Source organism: Zeus faber (assembly GCF_960531495.2).
Source record: "Zeus faber genome assembly, chromosome: 17".
Lineage (NCBI taxonomy): Eukaryota > Metazoa > Chordata > Actinopteri > Zeiformes > Zeidae > Zeus > Zeus faber.
The window spans coordinates 7,567,591-7,582,340 of record NC_137204.1 but is presented as its reverse complement, the minus strand read 5'-3'; the positions used below and the strand labels follow the sequence as shown (position 1 = coordinate 7,582,340).

Below are 14,750 nucleotides of genomic sequence, written 5' to 3'. Positions count from 1 at the left end.
GTCGATTACGCACACTTGAGTATTTTTCGAGCTTATAGAGCTTGTGCATAATCACCGGGTGTCATGACATTTCACTGCATATATGTACGACCGTATGTGTATGTATGCGACAAATAATCTCTTGAACTTGAACTTGAACTTGAACTTGAAAGGGTCCTGATCAAATCCTTGAAACCAGAAAATATTTGAGAACAAGGGTACGGCTCCCCAACCACCAATGATAGCAGTTACCATGGATCCATGTCACAAGGGCCAAAAGGGCCCTCCCGGAAAACCAGAAGCCCAGCTGAGAGGGATTCCACGGGAGTCCCCTGGAGAGGATGCTCCGTCAGGACCCAAGGATGAAGATCCCCAGCTGAGGGGGGAATACTTCCTCCATCCTTCCTCCTTGTTGCACCACATCTTATTATAGATCCTATAGAAACAGATCATTTTGGGGACGAAGTGATATTATGCGATATTATGTGGTACTCTGTTTGGTGTTTTATATTTCTGTATTTCACTAACTTTTTCATCATTTGTATGTTTTTTCATTTTTTCTATTTTTTTTTATATCGTGTTAATTTGTTTGTGTTGTCCTTTCACAACAAAAGAGGTCAAGTGTTGAGATTACACTCCGTCTGTATTTTTCCATTTTAATGTGTGAGACTCCAGCCAGTATTTTTTCCACCATGTACAAGGTCATTTTCACTATCTCCAAAGACTTGTTGAAAACAGTCTATTCTGCAAGAAACCACCATCTTTTTTGTTCAACTCTGTCCTTCTCTGAAATGTATAATAACCCTATGCAACTTCAGAATATTTAGAACATTGCCTGAACTACCGCCTGGTCTCAGCTGTGTTCTGCAGCCGACTGTCTGCATCCAGATACTTCCCAGTTCCAACCACCTCACAAAAATATAACCCGTGAAGCCTGTGTGGACAGGATCACACATACAGGACAGGTGGAAAGACGATATATCGTATACAATTTCCCCGAAGGTTAATACACTGGTGAATCGTGAAAAAGTGAAACAAAATAAGAATGATCGAAAACAATGAATATATGAATTGTATCATTTGTGTGCGTGCGGCGCATGGGTGGGTGAAAACAGTTTGCAGTAGGCGGTCTGACAAATATGGGAGAGGTTTCTAGGTTTCTGTTTTTACCGTACCTTGGGGGGCACTTCTATTGATGAAAGATGTGTTGACTTGGGTCCTAAAGAAAACTTTTTTTCCCAGACTGGAGGCTTGAAACCTGGAAAACATTGTGATTTCAATATTTTTCAAAGCTCGGTCTGTGTTTGTTTTGTTTTTTTAATTTAATCCAGCCTTTTCCTCCTTGTCGCTACAGTCGCTCAATACGGTGTTCCCGGCTCAGGACTTTTACATAACCCGAGCATGCAGAATCAAACTGGCTTGAAATGCAGCAGGAAAAAAGCAGAAAGAAATCCCTGGGCCACACCAGAAACGACACGTCACCGTCGCAACATTGGCACAAAGCTGTTGTGTCATTTTGTCGATTGGTCAGTTCTTCATTCGTCTACGACGCGGTACCAAAAGCAGTGCTCTCCTGACTTTCTATCACCAAAACTACAAATTGTGGAATGTATCAACCTTTAATGGGTCAAAGTGAATCTTTGCTTTCATTTTCAACACTTTGCTTTTCATTTCATTCGCATTTGGAGTCTACGAAGATAGTTGGATTCGTTTGTGAGAATAGCGTTCATTGTTTATATGCAGAGATTATACGGAGGGGACGGGCACTAGGACCCCGAGATGTATCTGAGCTTAAGACCCCGAGACGTACCTGAGCTTAAGACCCCTAGACGTATCTGAGCGGCCCTTGGGTGCCTGACTGAAATAACGCAAACACTTCTGGAATATAACGGGGAATTCAGAACAACTTCCCAGGTACAGTATGATGTAAAATCTAAAGTCTATTCCTGGGTTTTATATTTGTTTCCCTGCTGGAATGATTTTATTGACATAAGTGAGTTTTAATTTGTTGTGGTGAAACAGTAATCCACATTGGGACCACACTTCATCGATTTTATATATGTGGTTGATGCATACCAGGCTTGATAATGAGATTTTTTCACTAAATACATCTTTTGAATGGATGTCTATGGGAATCTAGGCTCCAGTTTTTGTGTTGCTCTCGGAAAAGTAGAGCCAGGGTGGAATAAAACGCAAGGTGTTTAGGAGCCTAATGGCATGCCGCTTTCGTGATGCTGGCGCTTCCGTTTTCGTGTGACCTTCAATATTGAGGAACATGGCAGCGTATCTGAAGCTCTTTTGCAATGCTGATGTGTCCCTTCTGGTGTGGCCCAGGGGTCTCTCTAAATCTGGGTGTTGCTAACCGCAAAATCACATGAAATAAAAAAGAAAACGTCTGTCATCGTGACATAAAAGTATGTTTTTACCCCCACTTTCACAAGCCCTTTGGTCACGTTATCTTTTACCATACAGTATATGATGTTATATCACTGACTTTGTAATTAAACATTGCAATTCCAAAAACTTTCCATCAGAGTAAAAATGGTAAAGTAAGGCATTTTCTTTGCTGCAGAATGTGATTGAGTTTTAGAGCTCTCTCGAAAATCATTAAAGAAGCACTCAAAAACAGCTCGAGCACTGCCGAGGTAGCATGTTTTAAATAGGGATTAATATGTAAAAAAAAATCTGTTAACAAATTACCACAACAAATTATAATATTTGATAGATTCAAATTTATCTCATGTTCATTATTGTTGTTTAATATTATATTCAAATGTACAGTATATTCCAATTATAATAAAATGTATATAATACTATAATTTGTATATGTAAAATAATTATTATCAGACAGTACAGAGATATTTTTCATGTGGACAATTGTTTGTTCCAAGGGGGCAGTTTAATAGTTGTTTATTATTTTTAGTTTAAGCATGCATGATTTGAGTCATCTGGCAGTTTTAAAACTAATTAATGTACTTAGTACCGTAATTCACATTTTTCTCGATAAACAGACAGACAGGCAAATAGAGAGAAAGATAGTTTTCTCAGTATAGTTGAATACAATTTTGGGATAAAGTGACATATCTATGGTTGTGGATTTGTGCATATTGTTAAATATGAGCATGTGATTCTCATTTACAATGGAGCCCGTGTGAAGCTTGATTTCTTGGAAAAAATACTCTTACCCAAAACATGCTGGGAAATAGAAAGTGTTGCTCAATCTATTTAATTAAATTACAGTAATCAAATCATGTACATTGGCTCCATGAGTCAGATGGGAAACTTAAGTGGCGAGTTTCACGTGGCGTCAAGTGTAATTGGAAACAGTTCCTTCAATGACTGAGTTACAGAGTCTGAAAAGCACTTGTTGCATCTTTATCAAAAGAGCACTGAACAGAATGGCGTTTGAATATAAATACCCAGGACGCATTCCTTATTAGATGACGATGGATAAATTCATGGATCGAAACAAACAAACGCCATTTCTTTGGAAGTTCTGCAAGAGAGTGAGAGTTGATAAAAGTACATCAAAAAGTAATTGAAGATGAGATAGCGACGGCCGAGTCTCCCAGTGAATAATTCCGGAGATTAGACGCGCTTGGAAAGTCGGTCATATTTAGTCTCAGGGCGAGAGAGCCGCAGCACCTGCAGATCGCAGGCTGTGGAAGCGCCATCGAGAGATTAACAGATGTGGAGATTCCATGGCCTATAGGAGCCAGGAGAGTGGCTCAGGTATAAATATTCAAATATCTGCATACAGTATGATCCTCATTTCGCAGCTGCTTACCAAAAAAATAAATAAAGTTACAGCAACAGTTAAAAAAAAAAGGGGTTTAAAAAGAATAAATAATAGTTAAAATGTATTTAATTATTTATTATAATACATTTAATGATATAAATAGCAACATAAATCATTTATATAAATAAAGAACAATATTTTCATAATTAATCACATTATTATATATGTTTGCTGTTTACTCTTAATTTTATTTTTTTTTCGGTTTATTGACATTATTCTGTTTTACCGGTTCACATTTTCAGGTTTATAGTGCTTAATTGAATAAAATATTCAGGTTTGCTTTCCATTATCCTGCCATATTATATTGTGTTACAGTTAATTCTTCAGGTTTTTACTGCTTAAAAATGTTCAGATTTATTTTCCATTATCCTGTCACATTTTATTGTGCACAGTTAACTGTAAGGTTTATTGTATATTTCCGTTATTTTCACGCAGATATTTCCACTTTAAATTTTTTAATTCTTATTCTAGTGTTATTGTTATCGCTATTAAGTTAACACTGTTTTACATTACGCAATTTTGTTTGCCGTTTGATTAATAAAAGAAACATTTTGATATGGATATAGATATAGATATAGATATAGTTAGAGCGAGGAAGATTGGATTGGTGGGCAGGGAGTTGTGGCAATTGGTCCATGAAACTGGTATTTACTTATCTTTACTGAATCCCCAAGAGCAGAACTTAAAAGTCGAAGCCTGGTCCCTCACATACTCAGCTTGGAGGATCCGAGCATCTGACCTCTTCCAGGCTCTTCGTGCCATCTCCACGACATGGAAAAGCAGAGAGAGGTTCTGGAGAAACTGGGACTGACCTTGGGGATCCACCATGCGCTCCTGCGCCAGGTGTTGGCAGAGAGCCTGGGAACACTGGTTCTGGTGGTGAGTTAAGCAGAGGCGTGCATTGCCGATACCTTCGTTTAGGAATAATTAATTAACTTGCAATTTGCTGCATATTTATTTGCAACTCAGTGCATATTATCTATTATGCAAGGACAACTGAGCAAAATATTGAAGTTGTTTGACTAAAATACATTGTCTTAGTTAACTTGTGGGCAAGGTAAAATATGCATATATGTACATAACAACACTACTTAGCTGTACTAATATGCATATAGATATACAACATGCAACTTTTGGATTTCTATGGTAAATAAATAAATAAGTCAAGTCAAGACAAGTCACACTTTATTTATAGAGCGCATTTCATACCAGGGCAACACAATGCGCTTTACAAAGAAATACAAAAAAGAGAGAACGTAGTTGTCAGCCGATCATTACAAAAGAATGCCCCTGAAACAACAGCAACAACAAAAGCAACAACAAAGACAACAAAAACAACAATAAAAGCGACTCCAACCACAGTGGCCGCAACAGCAACAGAAAACAACAACAGCAGCAACAACAGCCACAGAAACAACAACAGCGGCAGCAGCAACATCGACACCAGCAGCAACAACAGCAGCAACGCACACGCAAAGACGTCACCGGAACCCTGAAGTGTTAGCTCTCACCGGAACCGGAAAGGTAGCTCAGGTTAAATAAGTATTTTAGTAATGTAATTTGCTAAGTATTTGACTAAGTGATATAAACAGACATTTGAGATTTTAAAAGTGGAAAATTGTTAAGAACAATTCATATTGAAAATAGTTGTCATTAATGTAGCTTAAATACTTACATACATTGCATTTCATTGATTATTGCATTATTATTATTATTATTATTATTATTATTATTATTATTATTATTATTATTATTATTATTATTATTATTATTATTATCTTCACCAAGCAGGCCTTTCTTTTGGCTGTATGACAAAGTTGATGTGAATTCATCAACTACCTATTTATTGATGTGGTATTGTCTGATATCATTTAATAACAATATCAGAACAGACAAATATCCGAAAATAGATAATAGATAAATAACAGATAACAGATAAATTATCTTGGTTGTTTTTGGTGGTTAAAGTATACTTCACATGCCAATAACCACTACCAGAAACTGTTGCTTTTAAAACATTCATTCACATATGATTTCAGGAATTTAAAATACATTATTTAATAATAATGTATCAGCTGGCATTGGCTGTGTTGAATAATTTGGTCCATGCAGACATGAATAATATCCTTTCTGTGGCCTAATCCAAACAATAACAAGATTTAAGTAAATGTTAGTCTATTAAAAACAACCTGTAATTCAACAAAATGTTTTATGTGTTATGTGTCTCCTCCTTTGGGGATTCTTGTTTAAGTGAACAGTCTAGTAAACCTTAACCACGTGGAACCATTTCCACTGCTGGCAGCCATATTTGAATGGTCAAAATGCGCTCTACAGAGAGACACAGTGTATGTAAAAGTTAAAAGTCTGAAGGTTCCCACTCACAACATCTCCACAACCTCCAAGGACAAAAAGAGACACACCCCAGTAAGATCACCACCCAGACTCGCCAAAGATGTATACAATGGTTTCCCCTTATTCTGCAACTGTATGTACCCCTAAAAACAAATGGGATAATAGAATGTGATTTAAATCATAATTTCATCAAAATTAAAAATCATTTTTATATTTTTAAAGTATTTTTAATCCTAAACTATATACGTGATTGTGCAAGTGTATTAACCCTGTTGTTTTAGTTAATGAAAAATTTACGTCAGCATTGTATGGATGTCATGGAACATATGAACCCACAGACACGAAGGATACAATTGGTATTCTGGGCAGTTCCAACATGCTGTCGTCCGAGTTTGATCGGTCCATTTATGTGGAATGATTTCTTAGAGTACATTCATATCATTTTTCTATCATCTCCGCGAAGTGAAATCACTGCACGCATGCGAAGATGGCGACGCACACAGGTCACATGATAGCATTGCAGTCTACTGATTTGTCACAGACAATCGGGACCTCCCCAAGATGATGGCATGCACAGAAGCAGCAGCTCAGCTTAGTCATGCCGAAGTTAAGTTAACTGTGTACAGCTACAGTCTGCTTTGAAATGCAGGCCCTTCTTCATCACATCTCACTGGAAGTGAATTAGTTTGAAAAAGGAGGAGGCATTTAAAAGTGGCGACAGGGAAGAGTTAAAGTGGGGTTATGTAGGTGGTTACATGCATTTGTATTAGTCCTAGATATTAAGCTAGAGTCCAAATTAACGGTAGTCTAAAATAAATGATATATCTCATAGTCCATGCAAGATTTGTTGCTGTTATAACTTAAGTGTGTATTCCATTATAGATGGCTGATTTATTTACATGTCGTCTTTAACTGTAGTTATAGTTAAAACAATCCTAATAAATTTGTCAATATTTCGAATGGGGCTGGTACATCGTTTTGTCACACATGTCACACGACTAACCTGGACCCTGTGCATTGCTAGCTGCAGCTACATTTGAGTGTCCATCCCGTAAAGATGGTCCCCTATCATTATTGTTCAGGTTATTATTATAATCATTCTACTTTTCTGGCTAAAAGTGTCTGGAATAAATCAACCACTGCAGAAAGCCACTGTGGAGGTGTCGTTAGAACCGGGTTTCAATCAAGTTTCACCATATAGATTCACATACGGAGCAGGACTTAGTGAAAACGACTAAATTTGACAGGAAGCAGCTGAACATTTGTGCATCACCGACACACCAATGTTCGAAAACCTCCGGTCGAGTGGTGGAGCGAGATTACTTTGTGGAATAGAACTTTTTCTGACGTCATTATACAATTCGTAATGATCATCCATAAATGTTCAGGTTATGGTTCCGAACGTCCATTTGCATCGTGTGTGATGCGGGGTGTAGAGTCAATCACTCTGTAGTGGTTTGAGGTTACAAACGACATGTTTGTGTGTGTGTGTGTGTGTGTGTGTGTGTGTGTGTGTGTGTGTGTGTGTGTGTTTGTGTGTGTGTGTGTGTGTGTGTGTGTGTGTGTGTGTGTGTGTGTATGTGTGGGTGTGTATGTGTGTGTGTGGGTATGTACCATCTTACCTGATGATAATGATTGATGTCAGCGGGGCGGGGTTCGATTGATTTTTTACCAGTTTGCAGTTTGTCCTACCACACGCCCTCCGGCACAGAGACACAGAAGACAATGTTGTAGACACACCAGTTTATCGAAGAGAGTTGGCCAGTTGGAATTAGCCAGGAGCAGAAAGAACATGTCGCGACAGGGCTCCTATTCTGAGTGTGTGAGGGGATGGCGGTTTTACCTGCTGCTCGTTAGACCAACCAACGAGTAACAGGTATGCAGCCACTCTGACCCAGTCACCTAGATCCAGGTGAGGTGTGGCTGCTCAACCAAACCATCCCCACACCACATTTTTTTGTTTAAAGCAGACTATGACACATGGTTACTATACCTTAAATAATACCGGCTCTGAAACAGGGTTTCCATACCTGCTTCCCCCCCAGTCATCCGCAGGACACCCTGCTGCTGCCAGTCAGACCTCCCGTTGACCCGCTGGTGGCTTCCTGGGGTCTTCGGACGGCCTCGCTGTGTCCCTTCCCCGGGCCGGAGAGTCCCTGTACAGGTGCCACTGTGGCTGTCTGTCTTTCCACACACCAACCAAAGTGGCGTATTCGGGGCCCTCTGGCCCTGAACCAACATCGCATCTCACAACATGTTAGATGCGGCGTTAGAAGTCCATGCGGTCGTAAGATACAAAATCTGCGAGTCCATGATGACTTTCATATTCTTGGAATTAATTGGAAAAATAGAATCATGAAAATTGTAAATAATCACGCAAAGACGTCAACCGTTTTACGGATTCATGGAGTCGTAACCCATCGGAAAACTTTACAGCTACATTACAACAACATTCCACAGAAAGCTTTCACCACATCGACTCAAGTCAACCCCAACTATGCGAATGAATGATTGGTTTTATGTTCTAGGAACACATTTGAAAGCTAGTACCCGGGAAATTGTAATTACGCACAGAAAGACGTCAACACTTTTTGGTTTTCATGGAACCGTAACCCATCGGAAAATTTAATCCGCAGAAAGGCGTCACCACTAAAATTATCAAACAGTCAAGCTTCTGTAATCACGTCATTATTGCCCCACACAAGACCAAAAGTCACCTGTCTGTCACTGACAGGGCAGCTCTATTTCCACAGACAATACAGTGAGTTATAACAATGACAAGGTTTGGTTTAGAGGCAAACATAGACGGTTGCTTCCTACAGCTAAACGTCGGCTTAAAATTATAAGAGAGAAGAAGTAAAATGGTGATGAGTCCTTCCATAATAAGTACAATTCCAAATTAATGTTTATGTCCAATAAACGTAGTCTGTATTACATTACAGGCAAGTAATCTATTTTACTGAGTTCTTCAGTTGTAGATTGTTAGCACAAGAAGTGCAATAAAGTACAAATTGACATGTACTTGGATTTATGATTTCAATTACTGACCTTTTGTCGTTTTGTGTTTACCGATTATGTCACAATACACAGTATAAAGATGACTTTTATGCCCGGACGATTAAAAATGTGTCCGATACGACAAATTCGGGTCAGAGTCGCAGAATTTGTGTAATTTCACGCGGGCTACGGAAAATCTGTAATATTGTAATAACCACCTGACCACCACGACTAAAATGGACCCTGTGTATTGCTGCCTGCAGCTATATTTATTATTATTTATAATAAATGTTAGAATTTCCTACGATACATTACATTATTGGTTTCATTGGATATAGTTATATTATGCATTCTTTATGTTTAGGATTATTTTTCTTGTTTATTTTGGTTTATTGAATCGTAAAATGTGTTTTCAATCTTCAAGGTAATTTTCAAGCCTGTAATATACAATAGTTTCTAAATTGTATGTTGCCAAATTTGCTCTTGTTTCTTGTTCATTTTTTAGGTTTAATTCAGTGCTTCTAGTTAAGTTTTAGATTCACATTTATTATTTATTGTTATTCATTAGGCTATTGTGTATTGCCATTTTTAGGGGGGGGGGGGTATTGTTTATTAGGTTTGTGAGGTTTATTTCTGTTTATTTTTCATTTTTAGGTTTGTTGCATATTTAGGATTATTTTCTTTCTATTTTTATTATCTATCGATCTGTCTGTCTGTCTGTTTCGCAGCTGTTTGGCTGTGGGGCAGTGGCTCAGTGGGTGCTCAGTGGGAGGTCCCACGGGACCTTCCTAACCCTTCCTCACTGTGACAATAATAAATAATAATAATAATAATAACAATAATAATAATAATAATAATAAATAAATAAATGAATAAATAAATAAATAAATAAATAAATAAATAAATAAATAAATAAATAAATAAATAAATAACAAGAATTAATGAAAGATAGCTAAATAAACAAAAATAAACAAATATACAAAGAAAATAGCCAATTAAATAAATAATTCAATTGTCAAATTAATAAGAAATAGTCAAATATACAAAGATTACAGCCAAATAAATACAATAAAAAAGACAAATTTTACAAAAACAGACGAATATATACAAAGAAAATAGACAAATAAGTAAACCAAAAACGGCAAAATGTAAAAGAAATAGACAAATATACAAAGAAAGCAGCCTAATAATAATAATAATAATAATAATAATAATAATAATAATAATAATAATAATAATATATATGGAATATGCCAAAAGCGATTATATTCACAGATAAGTTAAGATAAGCTCCCATACAATATGGTTGCTTGTATGGTTGCCGGTATAAAATACACAATATTAAATATAATGTATACTGTCGATGAAGTATAGATGCATTGATGGACCATGGTACATGTAAACTGTTATTTGACTCAGGGTAAGCGTATATATTTATTTATATATATATATATATATATATATATATTAATTTTTTTTTTAGATATTTCTAGCCATGGAATATGTAGTCGTTTGTTATAATTGGCCGTTAAGACACCTACGAGTGATATTTACCTACATGTAAAGTCCTGTTTTATTAGACATCCGGCAGCATGAAACAGGAACAGGAAACTGCCCAAAACAGCAGGCGGCCGAGAGGAATCCGTAGCGTGAGTGAGAGAGAGAGAGAGAGAGAGCCCTAAACAAGGCGGTGCGTAATTGAAAAGCTGGCGGGAGAGCGAGCCAAGCGTGACTCTACTCACCATGGAAGCATTCTTCCAAGGAGCTCCATGGGTCACTCGCTTCCACTCTTTCCCAGTCACAATATAACGAGCGGGAATCTTTTGTGATATACCTTCCCTCCCTGACACATTGAGGGCTCATTTCAACAGGAAAAAAAAAATTGACATTACAGGGATACTTTTGCGAACCTTTTCATCTCCTCCAATTTAATTTGTGTCACCGAGACCCGGCGTCTTAATGGTACTCAATTACAGAAGATAGGAGACTGGGAACTTCTCTCTCTCTCTCTCTGATACAATGAGATTACTTTTTCTTTCGCCGCTACAAGGAAAAAAGAAAATCTGTATTTACAGAAACGCCTCTGTGTGTGCTGGATTTGCCCGCAGGCGGTCACCTGAACCCGGCGGTCACCTTTGCCCCCTGCTTGCTGGGCAGAGAGCCGTGGAGGACGTTCCCCGTCTATTTCCTCTTCCAGATGATGGGCGCATTTTTGGGTTCCGGAGTCGTCTTTGTCATGTATTTCCGTAGGTGATTATATCTAATTTAAGTAAAATCTAATTTTTGTTTTGCTTTTGTTTTCATATTCTACTAATTTGATTTCTTGAACAAATGTGGAAATAAATAAGTTAACATTACAAAATACAGTATAAAATATGCAATTATAAGTCATATATTATACATATACTTATATACAATAATATATTATATTAAATCATATGACAACAAAAAACAAAGTAAATACCAAAGGAAATCATGCGGTAATAATCATGTGCTCATCCTTTATTTTCAATTAATTATCTATTAGTTTCTAGTCTTTTGTAGGGATTTATTGTAACGAGTAGATTTAGAATTGCATGTAACTAAATTTACTTATCACCGATTGATGAAAGTAAAACAGTCGTCAGTTGTTATAAACGATCCATATGATCCATGCAATTAAATCCATTTTACTTTATTTACAGAAAAATCATATTTATTTTTACCACTTAAACCAAATACAGTATGTAAATGTATATATGTTAATACATGTTTATAGCGTATTTAGTTATTAGGTAGGAACTGTGTCTTGTTACAGTAAGTCAAGATATTTTAATGGATAATTGGGATGATTGACATGTCTCCAACCAGATGCATTATGGGAGATTGGCCAGGGGTCGTTGATTGTGGATGGGCAGAACGCCATGGCAGGGATTTTCACCATGTATCCGTCCGACCACCTCTCCCTGCTGAATGGGTTCTTTGACCAGGGGCTTATGGCAGCTTGTGAAATATGTTTTTGTTATCTATTTTCTTCATTTTCATTTCATATTTCATAATGCTCTGTATCATTTCCCTCGAAATGCAATGGAGTGACTGCTCACTAACCTAACTCTGATTGTGATGCTGGTATCATTTGCCAGTATTAGCTCTCGCAAGAATACTGACCTTCTAAAATAGTTAGCTTATGTACTGCAGACCTGCCAACCTGCATGAGTTTTGTGTACCAACTATGCAATTCTGAATCAAAATACGCAGGACGATATTTGAGCAGAAACTATGCCAAGAAAAAAAATAAAAATAAATAAATAAATAAATAAACAAACAAACAAAATAAATAAATAAATAAATAAATAAATAAACAAATTAAAAAAAAATGTAATAAATACATTTATATATATATATATATATATATATATATATAAAATTTAAATAAGGAAAACAATCAATCAATACAGACAATACCGTACATTTATTGGGTATTAAAACTACATTCCTCGGATTGGACCAGATGCTACAACCTGTGTTTCTGTAAGACCTCCCTCTCCTCTCACTCAACACCCGCTGATACTTTATTAAAGCCGATAAATTATTTATTTATCGCATGACAATATTCCGAAATCGTGCTGAATGACTATCTTTCGCTGTTATGGCGGAGCTCCGATCCTGATGAAATGTTCGACTCTTTTTGAGACTTGGTTTTTGACAAGTCCCTCAGTAAAAAGGAAGGAGGATTTCTGATGAACCAGAGTAAGAAGAGTCCACCATTTATTTTATTTGTTCTTTTTTTTGTAGTGATTGCAATTTACATGTAAATACATAAATATGATATAAATGTATACTTGCACTTAAAGTGAAAGAGACTTTCATTTGAAGTTGAAGTATTTGACATATTTGAACCTTTTTGGTCGCGTTTCAAGAACAGTTTATGTTACAAACGCAAATATAATGTACACCTAGGTCACAGCGGCCCTTGTGAACACCTTGCCACTTCAGTGAGCACTCAGTCCACGGCTTGGCCCCCTGCTACCGGTGGAGGTACCAGATGTGCTACCGGTGTCGGTTCCAGATGTGCTACCGGTTTAGGTCTCAGATGTGCTATTGGTGTAGGTACCAGATATGCTTTAACAATATGCTAGTTTCTTTTGCTTTAGAAGCATTGATAAGATGACAATAAATGTTTTTTCTCTGAAAATAGTATCCATTGGAACAGCATTTATCATGATATGGCTTGTGTAAATGTTGAAGTATATGATCGAACTTTAGAACCAGAAGTTAATATACTGAGGTACCCAAAACATGTCCTTGAAGTTTGTTGTTGAAAATACTACTCAGATTAGGCATTTGAGCCATTACAACATGACTTGTAGTGTAAAATAGGTCCCAATAACCTAATTGTTACTTGGCAATGTTGACCTATGGTCGTACTGTCAGACCAGAGGAGTTTGGCTCTCGATAGGAATGAATAGACTGCCGCTGTGTTCTTGTCGGATTGAGTGTAGAGCCGGATTTAGCCATGAATTCACTGGCCTGCAAACTGTACCAACATGGTGGCCATGTTCTTGACTTCTATTTACGTCATTTTGGTATCAATTTTATATTATTTTGGTATCAACATCTATCTAAATCAATTATCTAAAACATAACCTCCGTTATGTTTTAGATAATTGGAACGGCCACTTTAATCGTGTGCATACTCGCCATCCCGGACCCTCACCATAACCTGGTCCCCAGGGGTCTGGAGACCTCCACCGTGGGCCTGGTGGTGCTGGTCATCGGCCTCTCCATGGGCTTCAACTCAGGCTACGCCGTCAACCCGGCCAGGGACCTGGGACCGCGCATGTTCACTGCTCTGGCAGGCTGGGGGAGCGAGGTCTTCCCGTGGGTGTATAATTCTGGAAAATATTTAAATTGGTCTTGTAGAAAAATATATCATTTTCTTAAAATAGCTTTTGAATTTTCTTCCCCAGTGCAAAGGCCTACTGGTTCTTTGTGCCAATCTTTGCCCCCTTCTTGGGTGCGGTTTTGGATGTGATGGTCTATCAGCTGATGGTGGGATACCATGTTGAAGCAGAGGCATGAGAAAAGGAAAAGGAGGAGGAGGAGAGGTTGAAACTTAGTTCAAAAGTTGCTCCCAAAAGAACAACATATGCATGAAAATCTTTTGAGCTTCCTGCTACAATAAAGCTATAACATTCTACCTCATCCCCTGTCTGTCTATCTATTTATCTATCTATCCATCTTTCTATCTATCTATCCATCTTTCTATCTATCTATCTATCTATCTATCTATCTATCTATCTATCTATCTATCTATCTATCTATCTATCTATCTATCTATCTATCTATCTATCTATCTATCTATCTATCTATCTATCTATCTATCTATCTATCTATCTATCTATCTATCTATCTATCTATCTATCTATCCATCTACCCATCTATCTATCCATCTATCTATCTAGCTATCTATCTATTTTTACTTAACCTATGTAAACATGTTTGCTTTTTCAAGTGATCAATCAGTATCATATGTTGTTTGCTGTGTTTTTATATATATTAATTGGTCTATCTATTGATATTTTTTAGCGATATTTGTAAACTGTCTATTGTCCATAAATGTTTTATTAATATGTACTTATAT

At 37.1% G+C, this 14,750-nt stretch overlaps 1 protein-coding gene across 1 annotated transcript in view; it reads left to right on the top strand.

The window, feature by feature from the left end:
• LOC307243509 (aquaporin-3-like) overlaps window positions 1–14,188 on the top strand; it is a gene marked incomplete at both ends in the record, with an annotated part of 84,308 nt that extends 70,120 nt beyond the window's left edge. Inside the window, 4 exons of the mRNA XM_080018339.1 lie at window positions 11,236–11,373; window positions 11,978–12,096; window positions 13,770–13,987; window positions 14,077–14,188. Of these exons, the coding sequence (XP_079874465.1) occupies window positions 11,236–11,373; window positions 11,978–12,096; window positions 13,770–13,987; window positions 14,077–14,188 (587 nt within the window). The remainder of the gene's footprint in view (window positions 1–11,235; window positions 11,374–11,977; window positions 12,097–13,769; window positions 13,988–14,076) is intronic.
• Window positions 14,189–14,750: the final 562 nt, after the last annotated feature.